Source organism: Scyliorhinus torazame, chromosome 22, assembly GCF_047496885.1.
Source record: "Scyliorhinus torazame isolate Kashiwa2021f chromosome 22, sScyTor2.1, whole genome shotgun sequence".
NCBI lineage: Eukaryota > Metazoa > Chordata > Chondrichthyes > Carcharhiniformes > Scyliorhinidae > Scyliorhinus > Scyliorhinus torazame.
This window is the reverse complement of record NC_092728.1, coordinates 104696292-104719730: the sequence shown is the minus strand read 5'-3', so window position 1 is coordinate 104719730 and position 23439 is coordinate 104696292. Positions and strand designations below refer to the sequence as shown.

The window sequence follows — 23439 nt, the reverse complement described above, 5'->3', positions numbered from 1 at the left end:
TGAAGACAGGGCTTCATCTCCACGAGGACTGTGCAGTGGTCACTCCTACCGATTGGTCACTCCGACCAATACTGTCATGGGTAGATGCATCTGCAATGAGTAGAATGCTGAGGACGAGGTCAAGTAGATATTTCCCTCTCGTTGGTTCACTCACCACCTGCCACACACCTAGTCTAGCAGAAATGTCTTTTACGGATCGTTCAGTAGCAGTGTCTCCTGCTGTGTCCAAGCATGTGAAGTAATGCTTCCAGATGCCTAGAGCGTGTTTGATAATGGTCCAATTTAAGAATGTAAAAGAAAACCTACATCCTTCCAATTTTGAGCTCTTTGCTTTGATCCAAGTTAACGGACAAAAGTTACGGTCATGCCATCATAAATATTGCAAAGAAAAAATGATATTTTACCAGACTGAACATGGGAACCAAGAAATTAGTCTGGAAAAATCAAACTGAACAGTTTATTTTACATTCTCAACAAATTGTTCTTATTTCCTGGCTAACACAGTTACATCTGAAACATACAAATAGTTGGAAAAAAAATTAAACGGAGAATAGGACAGCTTAAAAGGAGGCTATTTGTTCCATCCTCCCCATCAGTTCTTATAAAGAGTTTTCCAATTAACCTCACTCACCTGTTCTTTTCCCAGAGTTCTATGTTTTTCCCCCTTTAAGTGTTTATCGAATTCCCTTTTGCATGTTACTTTTAATTTTGCTTCCACCTTCCTTTTCAGATCACAACAACTCGCTGTGTAATTTAGATCCATGATCTGTGGACCTGGACAACATTCAGCCTTGGGCTGTTAAGTGGCAAGTAACATTTGTGCCACACAAATACCAGGCAATGACCACGTCTAACAAGGCAGAGTCTAACCATCTCTCCTTGACATTCAATGGGATTATCATCACTGAATCATATCCTGGGAGTTACCAATGACCAGAAACTGAACTGCACCAGTCACAAGAGCAGATTAGAGGCTGAGAATTCTGCAGAGAGTAACTCACCTCCTACCTCCCCAAAGCCTATCCACCTTCTGCAAGACACAACTTATGAGGATGGTGGAATACTCTCCATTTACATTGAGTACAGTTCCACCAACACTCAACCGTCCAGGACAAAGCAGCCTGCTTGATCGGCACCCCATCCACCAGCTTAAACATTCTTCCCCCTCCACTACTGCAACAGTGGCAGCAATGTGTATGACACACAAGATGCACTTTAGCAACTCCCAGGGGCACTTTCAAAACCCTCCGCCTCTACCAACTAGAAGAACAAGGGCAGCTGATATAAGGGAACAACAGCACCTACACATTCCCCTCAAGCCACTCACCAAACTGACTTGGAACTACACCGTTCATGGTCACTGGGGGAAAATCCAGTAACTCCCGTAAAATCTTGGATTTTATTGTGATCCCAGGCCAAGCTCCAACAGTGGCTTGGATACTGGACCAAAACCCCAATATTTTAAGGATTCGATAGATACCATTGAAAGAAATAGGGCTTAGGTATTTTTAAATCAAAACTTTATTATGACTACAATATTAAACTTTTTAACTTCACACCCACAAAGAACGTTTGTCATGAAACAAGAAAAAGAGACATACAGCTCTCTAACTATCTTCCAATAGGAGAATTGTGGACACGGCGTCAGGCAGATCAGAATTCAACTCCTCTCTCCAAAACCCTCTTCAAAAACTTGCCTCTCTGGGCGGCACGGTGGCTCAGTGGTTAGCACTGCTGCCTTCCAGTGCCGAGGACCTGGGTTCGATCCCAGCCCCGGGTCACTCCGGAGTTTGCACATTCTCCCCGTGTCTGCTTGGGTCTCATCCCCACAACCATGGGCAGGGTAGGTGGATTGGCCACACTAAATTGCCCCTAAATTGGAAAAAATGAATTGGGTACTCTACTTTTTCCAATTAAGGGGCAATTTTCAATAATAATAATCTTTATTGTCACACATAGGCTTACATTAACACTGCAATGAAGTTACTGTGAAAATCCCCGAGTCGCCACATTCCGGCGCCTGTTCGGGTACAGAGAGGGAGAATTCAGAACATCAATTCACCTAACAAGCACGTCTTTCGGGACACGGGGAGAAAGTGCAAACTCCACGTGGACAGTGACCAGGCGGGATTGAAGTCCTTCAGTGTTGGCACTTGCATGTCAGTCTGGATTATATGCTCAAGTGTCTGGTGTGTGACAAGAACTCTCAACCTTCAGACTCAGATGCAGGAGTACTATCTGCTGCACCACATCCATTGTCAATGTTCCTCACTAACAACGCGGATCATGAATCAAGTACTACAGTTCAAATTGCTCAGACATTTTGCTCCAATTCTACTCAAGAGCCAAATTACTTTTTGAGCAACTGTCTATAAGGACCCAAAAAATTTAATTTACAACAAACCCATAAACAAAATCTCAAGTCACTAAAATTAGCCGCAAGTGTAGATACGATGCCTCATACATTCGGCTGACAAATTTCCCCACGCAGGATGGCCATCCAAGCTAAGGAAGTCTTGCACTGTCAGAGGAAACATTAAACCAAATTTGCCCCCTCAGGCAAATGTAAAAAAAAACTCATGCCAATATTTCGAAGAACGGCACAGAAATTCTCACTGGTGAACTGGCCAGCATTTGTACATTAACCAGTATCATTAAAACAGATGCTCTGGTCATTGAATCAAAGTCATTATGGCATTCGGCCCATCAGGTCCATGCTGGCTCTCTGTAAAGTGATCTGGTCAGTCCCATCATCAATACCACATTGCTGTTGGTGGGACCCTGCTTTATGCAAACATGTTATCTGCATTAGAACAATGACTACACTTCAAAGGGTTCTTCATTGGTTGCCAACACTTTGGGATATCTAGAGTTTGTAAAAGGTGCTTTATAAATGCAAATCTTTCTTTGCTTCATGCCTGGGAAAAATTCCACTTTTAAGGGCAGCACGGTGGTATTGCTGCCTCACAGGACAGCACGGTGGCGTAGTGGTAGCACTGCAGTCTCCCAGCGCCGAGGTCCCAGGTTCGATCATGGCTCTGGGTCACTGTCCGTTTGGAGTTTGCAAATTCTCCCCGTGTTTGCGTGGGTTTCACCCCCACATCCCAAAGATGTGCAGGGTAGGTGGATTGGCCATGCTAAATTGCCCCTTAATTGGAAAAAAATGAATGGGTACTCTAAAGTTTTTTTTTATTTGATAAATAAATCCCACTTTATAATGCTGCAGCACATTAAGTGCAGTGAGGCAAAACAATTCTGCTGCTGAAATTTGTTGGGCTGAAATGAAAGGTGGCCAGTATGGCAGGGGATGTGGAACAGACCTTGATGCCCAGAGTGGGATGTCGAACAAGGACAGGAGAGTTGTAAAGAACTGCTCAACATTTAGCATCCATGCTAATGTGTGAAGGATCGCCACACAGGTCATAGAATCATAAATTTGCAGTGCAGAAGGAGGCCATTCGGCCCATCGAGTCTGCATTGGCTCTTGGAAAGAGCACCCTACATAAGCCCACACCTCCACCCTAACCCCGTAACCCAGTAACACCACCTAACCTTTTGGACACCAAGGACAATTTAGCATGACAATCCACCTAACCTGCGCATCTTTGGACAGTGGGATAAACCGGAGCACCCGGAGAAAACCCATCTCAGACACGGGAGAACGTGCAGTCATGACATGACCCAAACCGGGAATCGAACCTGGGACCCTGGCGCTTTAGTAACACGGTGTCAAATAGGCTTGCTTTAACCATCTATATATTATTGAATAGTTATTTATTTATAAAATATATTTTATTCAAATTTTTCGGTCAAACAAAAACAGTACAAAATTTTCCCCTTTTGCAACTTTGAAACAATATAAATAATAATGATGACCGTTTTTTTAAAAGAATAAATAATATATTAACTAGACGGCAACTGCCAACAACAAAAATAAAAACTAGCCAGTATCCAAAATAATAAAGTCACAAAAACCAATATAAATAACTCATATACAAGCACCTGTATAAAACCCCTGAGGGCCGGATGGGCCCCCCCCCCTCCCCCGCCCCCCTCCTCCCTGGGCTGCTGCTGCTACCTTTCCCATTTCCTTTATCGTTCTGCGAGATAGTCGAGGAACGGTTGCCACCGCCTGGTGAACCCTTGAGCCGAACCTCTTAGTGCGTATTTTATCCGCTCCAATTTTATAAACCCCGCCATGTCGTTTATCTAGGCCTGGGGGTTTAGCTTCTTTCCACATAAGTAATATCCTTCGCCGGGCTACTAGGGACGCAAAGGCTAAAACATCAGCCTCTCTCATCTCCTGCACTCCCGGCTCGTCCGCAACCCCAAATATCGCCAACCCCCAGCCTGGCTCGACCCGGACCCCCACCACCCTTGAAAGCACATTCGCCACCCCCACCCAGAACCCATGCAGTACCGGGCATGACCAAAACATGTGGGTGTGGTTCGCTGGGTTTCCCGCGCATCTCCCGCACCTATCCTCCACTCCAAAAAATCTACTTAACCTTGCTCCAGTCATGTGCGCCCTATGTAGAACCTTGAATTGTATCAGGCTGAGCCTGGCGCATGAGGACAAAGAGTTTACCGTACTCAAGGCATCGGCCCACAGCCCCTCCTCAATCTCTTCCCCTAGCTCCTCTTCCCATTTTCCCTTCAGCTCCTCCACCATCGTCTCCCCCTCGTCTCTCATTTCTCTGTATATATCTGACACCCTACCATCCCCACCCATGCCCCCGAAATCACTCTGTCCTGAATCTCTTGCGCCGGGAGCCGCGGAAATTCCCTCACCTGTTGCCTCGCAAAAGCCCTCAGTTGCATATATCGAAATGCATTCCCCGGTGGCAACCCATATTTTTCTGTCAGTGCTCCCAGACTCGCAAACGTCTTGCCTAGGAACAAATCCTTCAATTTCACAATCCCTGCTCTCTGCCAAGCTTTAAATCCCCCATCTATCTTTCCCGGGACGAACCTGTGGTTGTTCCTTATCGGGGACCTCACTGAGGCACCTGTCACTCCCTTATGCAGTCTCCACTGCCCCCAAATTTTCAGCGTTGCCACCACTGTATTTCTTCGGGGAGAACGGTAAAGGTGCCGTTGCTAATGCTTTTAGGCTGGTTCCCCTACAGGACGCCATCTCTAGTCTTTTCCACGCCGTTCCCTCCCCTTCCCGCATCCACTTGCATACCATTGATATGTTGGCGGCCCAATAATAGTCACTTAAACTCGGCAGTGCCAGTCCCCCCCTATCCCTACTACGCTGCAGGAACCCCCTCTTCACTCTTGGGGTCTTCCCAGCCCATACAAAACTCATAATGCTCTTATCCACTTTCTTGAAAAAGGCCTTTGTAATCATCACAGGGAGGCACTGGAACACAACAAGAAACCGCGGAAGGACCACCATTTTAACCGCCTGCACCCTACCCGCCAGTGACAGGGGCACCATGTCCCATCTCCTAAAGTCCTCTTCCATCTGCTCCACCAATCTTACTAAATTTAGCTTATGCAAGGTTCCCCAGTTCCTGGCCATCTGGATCCCTAGGTACCGAAAATCCCTTGTTACTCTCCTCAACGGCAAATCCTCTATTCCCCTGCCCTGTTCCCCAGGGTGCATCACAAACAGTTCACTCTTCCCCATATTCAGTTTATATCCTGAAAATTCCCCATACTCCCTGAGTGTCTGCATTATCTCGGGCATCCCCTCCACTGGGTCCGCGACATACATACAACAAATCATCCGCGTATAGTGATACCCGGTGCTCTTCTCCTCCCCTAAGTACTCCCCTCCACTTCCTAGAGCCCCTCAGCGCTATGGCCAGTGGCTCAATTGCCAACGCAAACAGTAACGGGGACAGAGGACATCCCTGTCTTGTCCCTCTGTATAGACGGAAGTGGTCAGATCTCTGCCTATTTGTAGTCACACTTGCCATCGGGGCCCTGTATAGAAGCTGAACCCATCCAATAAACCCCTCTCCAAATCCAAATCTCCTCAACACTTCCCACAGGTAATCCCACTCCACTCTATCAAATGCTTTCTCTGCATCCATCGCCACCACTATTTCCGCCTCCCCCTCCGGCTATTGAATAGTTATTAAACAGCATGTACCCTGACACCCCAAAAACACCTTGTGAATTCTACTATTTCAGCGAAACAAGCTCCAATTACTTCTCTAAATCCCTTCAACATGGCTGGGGACTGATCCCACAATGAATACCATACCTTCTATTACAGATGTGCAAGTGCTACTCGTGGAGTTAATAGCTGCACACGAGCTCATAATGCTCCTATTTGGAGATGCAATGTTGCTTATTCTGCTTTTGCTGGGAAGACCTACAATTATAAATTCACAAAGCTGAGGTGTCTGGAAGCTTTTGTGTTAAACCCACAAAACCATAAGCACATCCTGCTGATAAATCTCAATACACGTCCTCACAGTAACCACAAAACCATAAATGGCAACTTAGCTTCAACATGACATTTCATCACCTTTCCTTTCATCGCACTGCCAGCATTCACAAGAACAAATTCTGACATACGTGACAAGTGTATGTGTATGGGTGTGCAAGTGAGGGAAAACACACAGGGGGTGTACAGATGTGTTCCCCTTTCCTCTTCGGTTACTGCTGTTTCTTTGTAATTTGTTCCAGTTCTGCCAAAGATCCACACCAGAGACAACATCTATTCTCTTCACGTGGCAACTGAGTATTTTCTGTTTTGGCTTTTTATTACATCTTTGTTTCCCATTTTGTTTTGTTCAGTCTGGAGTAATCTGAACAAAACCACATTTTTGTTACTAAATAAGCTATTACCAGCAGCAAAGTACAAACCATTTGCTGTTGCTGAGATATTTACAAACTAATTAAACCAGAAATTACACAACCATCATGGCAATCACTGACAGAAAGCTACCTGTGCAGTTAACTTCTTTCAGAACCAAATAAAAATCCTAAAATAAGGCACTGCGGGGGTGGCATGTGGCGCAGTGGTTAGCACTGGGACTGCGGCGCTGAGGATCCGGGTTTGAATCCTGGCCCCGGGTCACTGCCCGTGTGGAGTTTGCACATTCTCCCCATGTCTGCGTGGGTCTCACCCCCACAACCCAAAGATGTGCAGATTAGGTGATTGGCCACGCTAAATTGCCCCTTAATTGGAAAAAAATTATTGGGTACTCTAAATTTCTCTAAAAAAAAATAAGGCACTGAATAGGGTAAACTCCTCTTGCACAAGGAGGAGCCTGATACAGGTTGAGGTTGCACACAGGATACATATGACTCAGACGAGAATGAATGGATTTTTCCAGGTGGTGGCAGATGAGTGTGAGAAGTGTGGGCGGAGCCAGCGAATAACGCGCACATGTTCTGCGGTTGTGAAAAATTGGGAGAAATTCTGGGCGGGAGTGTTCACGGTCCTAGCCAGGATAGTGGAGGAGGTGGACCCAGGCCCTTTGGTGGCGATATTTGGGGTTGCAGAGAAGCCGGAGCTCATGGAGAGGAGGAAGGCTGATGTTATGGCCTTCGCCTCTCTGATTGCACGGCGGCAAATTCTACGAGAGTGGCAGTCGACATCGCCACCGGGGGTAGCAGCTTGGTTGGGTGACTGGTACGACTTCCTGCGGTTGTAGAAGATAAAGTACGAGTTAAGGGGCTCTGCAGAGGGGCTTGAGAAAAGGTGGGAGTAGTTTGTGACCGTGTTTGAGGAGTTGTTCGTCGCAGGGAGGGGGTGAAAAAGGGAAAAAAGTTGTACAAACTGTATAGCTGAAAGTTGGGAAGCATGTTTCCCAGGGTGTTTATTTGCTGTAACCTGTTTTGATACATGTTTGTAATAAAACACATTTTTAAAAATCCTTAATATGAGCAAAATATACTCATAATTTCCAGACGTGTTCTCTGTGATGTGTTTTTAAAGTTCTCAGTAAAAGAAAACTCAGTTTAATCGATAACTAAAACATTTCCACAGGATGTGGATGAAATACGTTATCTACTTGTACTAACTGGAGTTGAAAGCAGTAGATTTCTCATCAACAGAAATGTCCCAATCACCAAGGTGGCATTTAAATAACCAAAGCTCAAGGGTGCCAATGACAGAGTACATTTCCAGTCATTTTCCAATTCCTGTTATCAAGTTACAGAGAATACATTTTAGCTCCACTACTAAACCTATCCTCCATTTTAGATATGCATGTAGCAGGGAAGAAAACATATTATTCCAGCCTATACAGAACTCAAACTCAAATAGGGCATGAGGCTGAAGCCTAGAAGCAGCTCCATCCTGTTGTCCAAGTACATAATGTTCAACGATCTGAGCACACTGTGCAATCAACTTCTTTTTTAAAATAAATTTAGAGTATCCAATTCATTTTTTTCAATTAAGGGACAATTTAGCGTGGCCAATCCACACACCCTGCACATCTTTGGCTTGTGGGGGTGGGACCCATGCAAACACGGGGATAATGTGCAAACTCCACACGGATGGTGACCCAGAGTCGGGATCGAACCTGGGACCTCGACACCGGTGCTAACCACTGCGTCACTGTGCTGCCCACACTTTAACCACAGTTAACATACCTGTCTACACCCACAGTCTTTCGCACCTTGCAGGGTAATGATCTGTAGGGAAAAACTTTGCAGAGGGGATTGGGAAAGTTCAGCAGAGTGGGACTAATTGAATTGCTCTTTAAAAGGATAGGCATGAAGGGCTGAGTGGCCCTTTTCAGTGCTGTGTAAATTCATGATCTATGGACACCTTGGATCTATGGATTCCTTATATATTCTTTTGAACAAGAATGGTATTAATCTAAAGTGTTCCAAGATTATTGAAAACACATATCTTGGTCTACAGATTTGTGCCCAAGATGAAAAATACAAATCATGTACAGAAGTCCTTTGCTTGAAATTTTAAATGCTTAATTGTAACATTTGGCTAGTTGGTGTATTAATTCATGCCTATTCTCAGTTCTTTGGCACCTTGACATTTCTTTTAAAAAACTACTGCACACCAATAAATTTGAAACAGTAATTGCTCCAATATAAACGCTCCTTGGTATTAACAAATGGGTTTCCTCCGGGTGCTCCGGTTTCCTCCCACAGGTCCCGAAAGACGTGCTGTTAGGTGAACTGGACATTCTGAATTCGCCGGAATGTGGCGACTAGGGGCTTTTCACAGTAACTTCATTGCAGTGTTAATGTAAGCCTACTTGTGACAATAAAGATTTTTTTTTTTTTAATTGTCTCTTTTTTACTTTTAAAATGTTGTGAAACCTACAACTGTGGACGAAACAGAGGCTGAAGTGAAAAGCTCAAAATCTAATGTACTCCTCACTAGATTCATGAGTATCCACTCGATTCAGTTTTCCAAAGTAACTTTAGTATCATGTGTTGTTCAGTTAGCGTGACCAGGAAATGCACTGTACTCTGTACACAGAGGTCTGGTAAATGTCATCCACATATTTTGGAACTGATCTGCTGCTCATTACTTGCAAGAAAAATAGTGTTTGTGGGGAGGGGGAGGGAAAGAGTGCGGTTAGAGAACGTCTGTTAAGAATCTGCAGGATCCTCAAGCAATCAAAATTTATAACATACTGTTGTGAAAGAGTAATCACAAATGTAAAATAATTTTTAATGGCTACTTGCAATGGAACCATTTATATTCTGCAAATCTGCTCATAGTGTAATCAACTTGTATATTTCTACAAGAGGCAAATAAAGGATTTTTGGAATTGATGGCAATGTACCCAAGATCAGAATTATTTGGATTATGTATTCAAGCAATTGTTATATGTGGACATTTTTAACCCTTTGCAGAAATGTCATATATTTTAACTAGCGGCGGGTTCAATTCCCGTACCGGCGTCCCCGAAGAGGCGGCGGAATGTGGCGACTAGGGGCTTTTCACAGTGACTTCATTGAAGTCTACTTGTGACAATAAGCGATTATTATTATTAATTATTATCTGCACTTGCACCTCAAGAGTCAGAATTCCATGCCCTTGGCTTGGACACACTTACTTGCAGCACTGCATTCAGTTCTGGTTTCCAAACTATAAAAATATAGAGGCACTGAAGAAATGCAAATAATTCCATTAAAATGATACAGAACTGAGAGGATATGTTTGTTAAGAAAGGATGTACAGGGGCTCTTTTCCTCAGAAAAGGCACATAAGATCTGACAGTGGTCTTTAAAATTAGGAGAGGATTTGATCCGGTAGACTTACAGAGATAAAAACTAGAGATTAGAAATACAAGATAGTCACGAATAAGTCCAATTGGGAATTCGGGAGAAATTTCTTTACCCAGAAAGTAGTTAGAATGTGGGACTCACTACCACAGGGCGTGGTTGTTGAGGAGAAGAGGATAGATACATTTAAGGAGAAGATTAATACACAGGAGAAAGGGATAAATGGATGCGTGATTAGAATCATAGAATTTACAGTGCTGAGGAAGGCCATTCGGCACATCGAGTCTGCACTGGCCCTTGGAAAGCCCACCCTATCCTTGTATCCCCACTTAACCTTTTTGGACACCAAGGGCAATTTAGTATGGCCAATCCACCTATCCCGCACATCTTTGGACTATGGGAGGAAACCGGAGCACCCGGAAGAAACCCACGCACACACAGGGAGAACATGCAGATGCCGCACAGGCAGTGACCCAAGCCGGGAATCGAACCTGGGACCCTGGAGCTGTGAAGCAACTGTACTAATCACTATGCTACCATGCTGCCCTGGTAGGGTTAGATGAAGAGAAGAGGGAGTAGACTCGAACAGCAGCATGGACCTTTGGGCTGAGTGGCCTATTTCAGTGTTGCAGATTCTAAGCTATAGAACTAGGGCGTAATCTAGTCTGGCACTTCAGTGCGAGTGTTTCGAGGGAAGCTTGGAGGTGATAGTGTTCCTATGCACCTGTTGCCCTTGTTCTGCCAGGTGATGAGATTGCGGGCTTAGAATGTCCTGGCATTTTGCCTGAATATCAAAATAAAATTGTGGGGAGAATTCTGCCAAAGAATTACAAACTGTAACCAAAATTGTTTTTTTTAAAAACATAATTTAAGTAAAGCAAAAGTAATTTCTGTAATGTCCTCTTGCTGATTGTGTTTTAAGATATTTGCAATAGTTACTGTGAAGCCTTTCTGTTTTCATTAACCGTTCCTATTAAGAATCCACTCACTCAGTTGACAGAAAGTTAGTCATGCTGCAACAATCTAAACTAACAACCTCAAAGCTGCGGAACACGTTTGGTTAAAGAACTACAAAATCCAACGGGAATCAGCTTCAAGAGGAAATGGGGGAGGGGTGCAATACTGGTGGGCCATGTGTGCCACGATTCTGGCCTCCGGCTCAAATGTATTTGGCAAATAGGGGAGGGGGAAATAGGGAGCGTGCTGCTATTTATACTGCACACGTTCACGTCATTGCAGGCAAAAGTGATTTATTGCAGGTCAGACACATGGCTTTTATTTAATTGCACAAAAGACACATGGGACCAGAGTTCTTTCTCCAGCATTAGCATTTCCTGTGTAGGGTCTGACAGGAGGTAACTTTTGCATCGGGCTATGACTCAGTTGAATCCTGTGTGGTGCAGTTTTCTCAGCGAAACCGGTCATTATACTGCAGGTTGGTGGCTGCAACAGCAAATTGACAAACCACGTTCTTTGTTACTAGGTAGGCAGTAGCCACCTGAGTCACGTTAAACAGATAAACTTTGGCAAATCATACCAACTCTCCTCCAGCACTGAGTGTTCATGTCACAGGCCAAGGCATTTGATGAGGAATTGATTCAGGCATTGGAAGAAAGTATCTACTGTATTACAACCCAATTTGACATTGATCATTATGAAGTGCTTCAAGATGTTGGTCATGAGACACAACTCCATACTGCCAGAATGCCGTAGTCCAATGCAATTCACATACCGCCACAATCGGTCCACAGCAGACGCCATCCCCCTGGCCCTACACTCATCCTTGGAGCATCTCGACAACAAGAACTCTTACGTCTACTCCTATTCATTGACTACAGCTCTGCCTTCAAAACCATAATCCCAGCCAAGCTCATACCAAAACTCCAAAACCTAGAACTTGGCCCCTGCCTCTGCAACTGGATCCTCGACTTCTTGACCCATAGACCACATTCAGCAAAAACAAACAACAGCACCTCCTCCACGATAGTCTTCAATACCGGGGTGCCGCAAGGCTACGCACTTAGCCATCTACTCTACTCCCTACATACACACATGACTGTGGGGCAAAATTTGGCTCCAATCCATCTACAGGTTTGCTGATGACACGACCGTAGTGAGTCGGATCTCGAACAACAATGAATCAGAGTACAGGAGGGAGATAGAGAACCTAGTGGCGTGGTGTTACGACAACAATCTCTCTCTCTCTCAATGTCAGCAAAATTAAGGAGCTGTTCATTGACTTCAGGAAGCAAAGTATCGTCCACCCCCCTGTCTGCATCAATGGTGCCGAGGTGGAGATGGTTGACCGCTTTATATTCCTAGGTGTGCACATCACCAACAATCTATCCTAGTCCACCCACGCCGATGCTACGGCCAAGAAAGCACAACAGCATCTATATTTCCTCAGAAAACTAAGGAAATTCGACATGTCCACATTGACTCTGAGCAATTTTCACAGATGCACCATAGAAAGCATCCTATCTGACTGCATCATAGCCTGGTATGGCCAACCAGCGATGCCTACATCCCGCAAATGAATTTTTAAAAAAGATTTAATATAATGTTTTTGCTTCTGTGTTCTGCCTCTATTTTATAATGCCAAGTGTATTGCATGCCCCTTTAAACTGATTTCTCAATTTGTCCAGCCACTATCAAAACATTCTGTACATATGCTTCCTGATCTCTCTATTCTTGCATCCCCACAATCTAAAATTGTACCGTTTTATTTATATTGTTTCTCCTCATTCTTCCTGCACAATGAATCACTTCACACATTCTCTGTAAAATTTCATTTCCATGTGTCTTTCATCAATCTCTGTCCTCCTGAAGTTTGTTAATACCCTCCTCACTACCACTCTATTTGCCCCTTAGCAAGGTCGTCCACAGGAAGAGAGAGAGACTTTCATTCATTTTTTAAAAAATTCATTTACGGGATTTGGGCATCGGTGGTTAGGCCAGCATTTATTGCCCATCCCTAGTTGTCCTTCGAAAGGTGGTGGTGAGCTGCCTTCTTGAACAGCTGCAGTCCTCAAGGTGTAGGTACACCCACTGTGCTGTTAGGGGGGGGCCAGGATTTTGACCCAGCGACAGTGAAGGGACGGCACACTTGGAGTATAGTGTTCAATTCTGGTCGCCACACTACCAGAAGGATGTGGAGGCTTTAGAGAGGGTGCAGAAGAGATTTACCAGAATGTTGCCTGGTATGGAGGGCATTAGATATGAGGAGCGATTGAATAAACTCGGTTTGTTCTCACTGGAACGAAGGAGGTTGAGGGGAGACCTGATAGAGGTATACAAAATTATGAGGGGCATAGACAGAGTGGATAGTCAGAGGCTTTTCCCCAGGGTAGAGGGGTCAATTACTAGGGGGCATAGGTTTAAGGTGAGAGGGGCAAGGTTTAGAGTAGATGTACGAGGCAAGTTTTTTACGCAGAGGGTAGTGGGTGCCTGGAACTCGCTACCGGAGGAGGTAGTGGAAGCAGGGACGATAGGGACATTTAAGGGGCATCTTGACAAATATATGAATAGGATGGGAATAGAAGGATACGGACCCAGGAAGTGTAGAAGATTGTAGTTTAGTCGGGCAGCATGGTCGGCACGGGCTTGGAGGGCCGAAGGGCCTGTTCCTGTGCTGTACATTTTTTTGTTCTTTGATATATTTCCAAGTCAGGGTGGTGAGTGACTTGGAGGGGAACCTCCAGGTGCTGAGGTTCCCAGGTATCTGCGCTCATGCCCTTCTAGATGGTAGTAGTCGTGGGTTTGGAAGGTGTTGTCTAAGGAATCTTGATGAGTTGCTGCAGTGCATCTTGTAGATGGTACACAAGGCTGCCACTGTGCGTCGGCGGTGGAGGGTTTGAATGTTTGTGGAAGGAGGAGCAATCAAGCGGACTGCTTTGTCCTGAGCATCTTAAGTGTTGTTGGAGTTGCACTCGTCCAGGCAAGTGGAAAGTATTCCATTACACTCCTGACTTGTGCCTTGTAGATGGTGGACAGGCTTTTGGGGGGAGGGGGGGTCAGGAGGTGAGTTACTCACTGTAGAATTCCTAGCCTTCGATCTGCCCTGGTAGCCACAGTATTAATGTGGCTGGTCCAGTTCAGTTTCTGATCAATGGTAACCCCCAGGATGTTGATAGTGGGGGATTCAGCAATGGTAGTGGCATTGAATGTCAAGGGGCAATGGTTAGATCCTCTCTTGTAGGAGATGGTCATTGCCTGGCACTTGCGTGGCGCAAATGTAACTTGCCACTTGTCAGCTCAAGCCTGGATATTGTCCAGGTCTTGCTGCATTTGGACAGGGACTGCTTCATTATCGGAGGAGTCCTTGTGCAGTCATCTGCAAACATCCCCACATCTGACCTGATGATGAAAGGGACATCATTGATGAAGCAGTTGTGATGATTGGGCCTTGGACACGACCCTGAGGAACTCCTGCAGTGATGTGCTGGAGCAGAGATGATTGACCTACAACCACCACAGCTATATTCCTTTGTGCCAGGTATGACTCCAACCAGCAGAGAGTTTCCCCCCCCTGATTCCCATTGACTCCAGTTTAGCTAGGACTCCTTGATGCCATATTCAGTCAAATGCTGCCTTGGTGTCAACAGCAGTCACTCTCACCTCATCTCTGGTATTTAGCTCTTTTGTCCATGTTGAACCAAGGTCAGGAGCGGAGTAACCCTGGCAGAACCCAAATTGAGCATCCGTGAGCAGGTTATTGCCGAGTAAGTGCCGTTTGATAGCACTGTTGATGACTCCTTCCATCACTTTGCTGATGGTGGAGAGTAGACTGATAGGGCGGAAATTGGCTGGGTTGGATTTGTCCTGTTTCTTGTGTACAGAACACACCTGGGCAATATCGCATAATACACAGTTCTTTTTTGTTTCAATGGTATTTTCTTGCCGGGGTGGGGGGAAAAGAGTGCCAACAAACTTAATATCAACCGTAGCAAAAAGCAAGGGCGGCACGTGGTGCAGTGGTTAGCACTGGGACTACGGTGCTGAGGTCCTGGGTTTGAATCCCGGCCCTGGCTCCCTGTCCACGTGGAATTTGCACATTCTCCATTCTTCCTGTGTCTGCATGGGTTTCACCCCCACAACCCAAAGATGTGCAGGTTAGGTGGCTTGCCCAACCCTAGTTGGGCTAGATTGCCCAACCCTAGTTGGGCTAAATTGCCCCTAATTGGGGGGAAAATAAATAATTGGGTACTCAAAATTTAAAAACAAAACCATGGCAATAAGGGATGAACATTTTGGAGTTTGGATGGATTACTTTTGCTCATTAATCAAGTATTTATAAAACTTTCCCCGAGAAGGGTACATGGTTGATGTAGAGTTCACGATAGGATCGATTACATATGATCTGTGGAAGAAGTGGGCTGGATGAACGGAACAGATTTTCTTCTTCCAATACCTTTCTGCTTTCAGAAGTTACTAATGGACACATCATTCTAAATGTAGTTTCACTGGTTCTTATCAAAATGTGCTATGTTCAGGGCCAGAGTTCTGCGGTACTGTTGTACAAAGGACATACCAGAATAGAACATGGTATACTAACCCTGCTTCCGTTGATAATTCTCGGAAAGGAATACCAGAAAATAACTCATTTGTATCTGTCAGAATACTAGAGATTGAGCCAAATACCCAAGTTTGGAAGCTAACTCAAAAAGAAGAAGCTGCTTTGCTATTTCATCTTTTTGGAGTAACATTTGTTTCATTGTGCAGAGTATTCTGGCAAGTCCCAACAGTCAAAAAGCACCTGAACACCAGATTATATAAACTAACTTCCCAAAGAGATATCCGCATTCCTCCAATTTCTTTCCAGTTCATTTTTATGGGACGTAGGCTTCGCTGGCTAGACCAGCATCTGTTGCCCATCTCTAATTGCCCTCGAGAAGGTGGCTGCTTTCTTGAACTGCTGCAGTCCATGTGGTGTAGGTGCATCCTCTGTGCTATTAGGGAGTTCCAGGATTTTGACACAGCGACAGTGAAGGTATGATGATATATTTCCAAATCAGGGTGGTGAGTGACTTGGAGGGGAACCTCCAGGTGGTTGTACTCCCAGGTATCTGATGCTCTTGTCCTGCTAGAAGGTAGACGTCATGGGTTTGGACGTCATGGTGTTGTCTAAGGGACCTTGGCGAGTCACTGCAGTGCATCTTGTAGATGGTGTACACGGCTGCTACTGTGCATCGGTGATGGAAGGAGTGGTGGTGAATGTTTGTGGAAGGGGTGTCAATCAAGTGGGGCTGCTTTGTCCTGGATGGTGTGGAGCTTCTCGGCGGTTGTTGGAGCTGTACATCCAGACAAGTGGAGAGTATTATGCCTTATAGATGGTGAACAGGCTCTGGATATTCAGGAGGCGAGTTAATTGCCACCGGATTCCCAGCTTCTGACCTGCTCTTGTAACAGTATTTTTATGGTGAGTCCAGTTCAGTTTCTGGTCAATGGTAAACCCCAGCACGTTGATAATGGGGGATTCTGTGATGGTAATGCCATTAAATGTCAAGGGGCAATGGCTTGATTCTCTCTTTTGTAGATGGTCATTGCCTGGCACTTGTGTGGCGCGAATGTTACCTGCCATTTGTTAGCCCAAGCCTGGATATTGTCCAGCTCTTGCTTTATTTGCACATGGACTGCTTTAGTATCTATGGGTGGCACAGTGGTTAGCACTGCTGCCTCACAGCTCCAGGGACCTGGGTTCAATTCCGGCCTTGGGTGACTGTATGGAGTTTGCACTTTCTCCCCGTGTCTACATGGGTTTCTTCCAGGTGCTCCAGTTTGCTCCCACAGTCAAACACTGAACAAGTTAGGTGGGTTGGCCATGCTAAATTGCCCCTTAGTGTCCAAAAGCTTAGGTGGGGTTACTGGGATAGGAAGGACGCGTGGGCTTAAGTAGGGTGCTCTTTCCAAGGGCCGGTGCACTCAATGGGCCAATACCTGCCTCCCCGAACAAGCACCGGAATGTGGCGACTTGGGGCTTTTCACAGTAACTTCATTTGAAGCCTACTTGTGACAATATGCGATTTTCATTTCATTTCAAATGGCCTCCTTCCGCACTGTAAATTCAGAGAGTTGCAAATGGTGCTGAACATTGCGCGATCGTCAGTGAACATCCCCACTTCTGACCCGATGATGGAAGGAAGATCATTGATGAAGCAACTGAGATGGTTGAGCCGAGGACAATACCCTGACGGACTCCTGCAGTAATGTCTCAGGACAGAGATGTCGGGGCAGCACGGTGGCACAGTGGGTTAGCCCTGCTGCCTCACGGCGCCGAGGTCCCAGGATTGATCCTGGCTCTGGAGACTGTCCTTGTGGAGTTTGCACGTTCTCCCCGTGTTTGCGTGGGTTCTGCGCCCACGACCCAAAAATGTGCAGGGTAGGTGGATTGGCCACATTAAATTGCCCCTTAATTGGAAAAAAATAATTGGGTACTCTAAATTTCAAAAAAAGGACAGAGATGTCTGACCTCCAATCACTGCAACCATCTCCCTTTGTGCGAGGTATGACTCCAACCAGTGGAGACTTTTCCCCCCTTATTCTCATTGACTCCAGTTTTACTAGGACTTCTTGATGCCCTATGTGATCAAATGCTGCCTTGATGTTGAGGGCAGTCACTCTCACCTGACCTCGAGTTCAGCTCTTTTGTCCATGTTTGAACCAAGGTTCAGTAAGAAGTCTTACAACACCAGGTTAAAGTCCAACAGGTTTGTTTGGAATCACTAGCTTTCGGAGCGTAGCTCCTTCATCAGCCGATAGCACGGTTGATGACCCCTTCCATCACTTTACTGATGATTGAGTGTAGACTGATCGGGCGGTAATTGGCCGGGTCGGATTTGTCTTGCTTTTTGTGTACAAGACATACCTGGGCAATTTTCCACATTGTCAGGTAGATGCCAGAGTTGAAGCTGTCCTGGAACAGCTTGGCTAGTGACGCGGCAGGCTTGGGGGCACAAGTCTTCAGTATAATTGCAGGAATATTCTGGCTTCATGTACAAGTCAATTTTCATCGCTCCACCATTGGCTCTTTCAAAGAGCAATCCAATTAGTCCTACTTCCCAACTCTTTTCGCATATCACTGAAACTTTTCCCCCTTTGAGTGTTCCCTTTAGAAAGGTTTTTTTAAATAAATAAATTTAGAGTGCCCAATGATTTTTTTTCTCAATTAAGGTGCAATTCAGTGTGGCCAATCCACCTAGCCTGCACATCTTTGGGTTGTGGGGGGTGAAACCCACGCAGACACAGGGAGAATGTGCTAACTCCACACAGACAGTGACCCAGGGCCAAGATCGAACACGGGTCCTCAGCGCCGTAGGCAGCAGTGCTAACCACTGCCCTACCATGCGGCCCCTGTGGTAGATTGTTCCAATTTGAATTTGTACATTGAAATCACAATCACTTGCTTACAGGACGCATCCAATGAGAAATTGCACACTCAAGAGCAAACTAATGACCTGACTTTAAAAACATCTAAGTGCAGACTCGATGGGCTGAATGGCCTCCTTCTGCACTGTATGAATTCTATGGAAGTCTCCTTCACAACTATTAACTTCTTGGAACACAGGAACAGGAGGTGGCCATTCAGCCCATCTAGCCTATTCCATCATTCAATTACAGAATGACTGATCTGCATCTTTATCTGCCTTGGCCCCGGATTTCCAAAACCCTTGACTGACATGTCTATCAACTTGCAGTCGCTCCAGCTAACTAAAGACATTGCAGAGATGGTGGTGTAGTGGTGATGTCACTGGGCTAGTGATCCAGAGGCCGAGGCTAACGCTCTGGGGACATGGGGTTCAAATCCCACCACGGCAGCAAGTGGAATTTAAATTCAATTAAATTAGCTGGAATATAAAGCTAATCTCAGAAATGGTGAACATAAAACTATCATTGATTATTGTAAAGACCCATCTGGTTTACTAATATCCCCTTTCGGGGAAGGAAATCTGCCATCCTTACCTGGTCTGGCCTACATTTGACTCCAGACCCCCAGCAATGTGGCTGACTCTTAACCACCCTCTGAAATAGCCTAGCAAGCCACTCAATTCAAGGGTAATTAGGGATGGGCAACACTCACATGCCATGAAAGAATAAGGAAAATAAACCTGAGAGAAGCATATTGTGAGTAATGACCCGATCGAAGTCTTGAACATTATGAAAGGATTGTTGTGCAGGAAACCAAAATTCTGGGTCATACAGATGAGCTTGTCCTCATAAATCCAGCAGAGAATCTGGGAGAAACTGCTTTACACAGAGTGGTTAGAGTGTGGAACATAGTACCACAAGGATTACATAGATGCGGTTTTGAGGAAGCTAGATAAGCATGTGAGGGAGAAAGTAACAGAAACGTTCCTTGATACAGTGAGATGAAGACGGCTTGTTTGGTTAGGTTGAATGGTCCATTTTGCTGCTGTAGATTCCATGTAATTCTATGCCACAATCATGGAGTGAAAATCACAGAACAACTCCACAAGAGAAAAGAAACACGTGACTAAATTAGAGTACATCGGTGCCTTCAAATTATAAAAAGATGTACTTCATACTGAAAGTACTCCCTCTTGATTCGGCTTCTCTGTTTCTCGAATATGCCACTTCCAGATGCACCTGTATCATAAAGCACCTGCATCATTGGTAGTGCTGTGGGATTGCTTCTAATGGAGTATTAAAAATAATTACGTGCATGCAGAAGAACCTGTCGCAACAGTAAGTAACCAAGTTGAAATCTGATAAGTGCTTTCCCGCTTTGCTCTTGCGCTCATCCAACAAACTGTAGCAGCAACAGACTTTGAAATATGAACACATTAATGATTTGAAGCAAGCAGCCACCATGCTGGTCATGATCAGTGGGACTAGTTGTAATTTTCAAATGGATGGAATCACAAGTATCGATCACCAAAAACATCAACAGAATTCTCAAAATTCCACCAACAATTTTAGAATTTATTTCTACATGTTGATCATTTACAAGTCTAGGACATAACCCCAACCCCCCCCCCCCCCCCATTCCCCCTTCTCCCTCCCCTGTAATAAAACAGAATTTAGATTGATTGACTTTACCAGCTTGGAACCATGTTTTCTTTCGTTTGATGGAGGGAGATGGTTGCTAGCAACAATCAAAAGTCTCCAATGATCAGATATGTCCTTACCATGCTCCACAAACACATTGAAATGCTGAGCTCCATGTTTGGCTGCTTCTCTCCTTCCTCCTTTGATAAAGTGCAGCGCAGGCAGAGTCGGCCTTCTTTGGTCCGCAAGAACTTTGCCTGGTTGTTGCCCCATAAATTAAGCCACTCCAAATCCAAGCAATCAAAAAAATACAAATATATATATATATATATACTCTTTTCCGACTGAGAGTGATGTGGGTAAGACGAGGAGGATTGGACAGGAGAAGCAAGTGCAGCAAGGAGGGTCCCTGATCTGGAGGAGGGGGAAGTCATAGGCTGGGGACAGAGTTGGGGGAAGGTCACAAGCCAGAAATCAGGAAGGGTCACAGGCTGGGGTACACAGGGGGTGTCACAGGCTTGGGGGTCAGGGAAGGGAGGGCCACAGGCTTGGGGTCTGGGAAGGGGAGTCACAGGTAGGGGTCATGGAATGGGGGTCACAGGTAGGGGTCATGGAATGGGGGTCACAGGTAGGGGTCATGGAAGGGGGGTCACAGGTAGGGGTCAGGGAAGGGGGATCACAGGTAGGGGTCAGGGAAGGGGGATCACAGGTAGGGGTCAGGGAAGGGGGATCACAGGTAGGGGTCAGGGAAAGGGGATCACAGGTAGGGGTTAGGGAAGGGAGGTCACAGGTAGGGGTCAGGGAAGGGGGTCACAGGTAGGGGTCAGGGAAGGGGGTCACAGGTAGGGATCAGGGAAGGGGGTCAGGGAAGGGGTGGTCCAAGCTTGGGGGTTAGGGAAGGGGGGTCACGGGTAGGGGTCAGGGAAGGGGGTCACGGGTAGGGGTCAGGGAAGGGGGTCACAGGTAGGGGTCAGGGAAGGGGTGGTCACAGGCTTGGGGTTAGGGAAGGGGGGTCACGGGTAGGGGTCAGGGAAGGGGCAGACGGTCAAGCTAGGGGTCAGAGAGGAGGAGTCAAAGCCTGGGGCAGACAGGTCACACAGGTTGAGGGTCAGAGGCTAGGGTTCAGAGTTCCCAGCCCAGTTTTTTGAGGGGAGGGGGGGTCTGACCCTCCGGGTCCCTCACGGGCTGTTTCGGGCCGTGTCCGTTCCCACCGGGTCCGCTTCACTCATACTGGTCAGGGTGCCTCCCCCGGGGCGCTGGGGGGTGAGGCGGGGACACGGGGCCGGATCGGGCTGGGCTGAGCTGGAAGCCGCTGTCCCGCTCCGTCTGTCCCGCTCCCTCAGCCCGAGGCGCCCGCCATCCGGGCAACGAATGGAGGCCACGCTCCCTGCGTCTGACGTCACCGCGCCGCCGTCCGCGAGGGGGAGGAGCCAATGAGCCGTTAGTTCCCTCCCCCCACCCCCAACCAACTCGCTTCTCCTTCATCCCCCCTCACCAACCCCATCCCCCCCTCCCCAACCCCCCCCCCCACACACACCTCCTCCCCACAACCCCCTCCTCCCCTCACACCCCAACCCCATCACCCCCCCAATCCCTCACCCCCAACCCACCCCCCTCCCCACAACCCCCCCTCCCCAACCCCCACACACACACCCTCCCCACAACCCCCTCCCCAACCCCCATCCTCCCCTCACACCCCAACCCCATCACACCCCCAACCCCTCAGCCCCAACCCACCCCCCTCCCCACAACCCCCACACACACACCCTCCCCACAACCCCCTCCCCAACCCCCATCCTCCCCTCACACCCCAACCCCATCACACCCCAACCCCTCACTCCCAACCCACCCCCCTCCCCACAACCCCCCTCCCCAACCCCCACACACACACCCTCCCCACAACCCCCTCCCCAACCCCCATCCTCCCCTCACACCCCAACCCCTCACCCCAACCCACCCCCCTCCCCACAACCCCCCCTCCCCAACCCCCACACACACACCCTCCCCACAACCCCCTCCCCAACCCCCATCCTCCCCTCACACCCCAACCACATCACACCCCCAACCCCTCACCCCCAACCCACCCCCCTCCCCACAACCCCCCTCCCCAACCCCCACACACATACCCTCCCCACAACCCCCTCCCCAACCCCCATCCTCCCCTCACACCCCAACCCCATCACACCCCCAACCCCTCACCCCCAACCCACAACCCCCCCTCCCCAACCCCCACACACACACCCTCCCCACAACCCCCTCCCCAACCCCCATCCTCCCCTCACACCCCAGCCCCATCACACCCCCAACCCCTCACCCCCAACCCACCCCCCTCCCCACAACCCCCCCTCCCCAACCCTCACACACACACCCTCCCCACAACCCCCTCCCCAACCCCCATCCTCCCCTCACACCCCAACCCCATCACACCCCCAACCCCTCACCCCCAACCCTCCCCACAACCCCCCCTCCCCAACCCCCACACACACACCCTCCCCACAACCCCCTCCCCAACCCCCATCCTCCCCTCACACCCCAACCCCATCACACCCCCAACCCCTCACCCCCAACCCACCCCCCTCCCCACAACCCCCCCTCCCCAACCCCCGCACACACACCCTCCCCACAACCCCCTCCCCAACCCCCATCCTCCCCTCACACCCCAACCCCATCACACCCCCAACCCCTCACCCCCAACCCACCCCCCTCCCCACAACCCCCCCTCCCCAACCTCCACACACACCCTCCCCACAACCCCATCCCCCCCACACACACACACCCTCCCCAACCCCCATCCTCCCCTCACACCCCAACCCCATCACACCCCCAACCCCTCACCCCACAACCCACCCACAACCCACCCCCCTCCCCACAACCCCCCCTCACCAAACCCCCACCCCCCTCCGCACAACCCCCTCACACCCTCATCCCCCCACACACACCCTCACACCCCCATCACACCCACAGCCCACCCCCCTCCGCACAACCCCCTCACACCCTCATCCCCCCACACACACCCTCACACCCCAATCCCATCACCCCCAACCCCATCACACCCTCACCTAACCCCCAACCCATCACACCCCCAACCTCTCTCACCCACAGCCCACCCCCTCCCCACAACCCCGTCACACCCTCACCAACCCCCATCCCCCCCACACACACCCTCACACCCCAAACCCTCTTACCCCCAACCCCATCACACCCCCACCACCCCAACCCCTCTCACCCACAACCCACCCTCCCCCAACCCCCTCACACCCT

At 47.8% G+C, this 23439-nt stretch overlaps 1 protein-coding gene across 3 annotated transcripts in view; it reads right to left on the bottom strand.

Annotated features, from left to right (window-relative positions):
• abl1 (c-abl oncogene 1, non-receptor tyrosine kinase) overlaps positions 1-21537 on the bottom strand; it is a 229113-nt gene extending 207576 nt beyond the window's left edge. For all 3 annotated transcript variants that reach the window (XM_072488806.1, XM_072488807.1, XM_072488811.1), the window contains exon 1: positions 20319-21537. In XM_072488806.1, the coding sequence (XP_072344907.1) occupies positions 20319-20451 (133 nt within the window). In that variant the 5' untranslated portion in view covers positions 20452-21537. The remainder of the gene's footprint in view (positions 1-20318) is intronic.
• Between the last annotated feature and the right edge of the window lie 1902 nt (positions 21538-23439).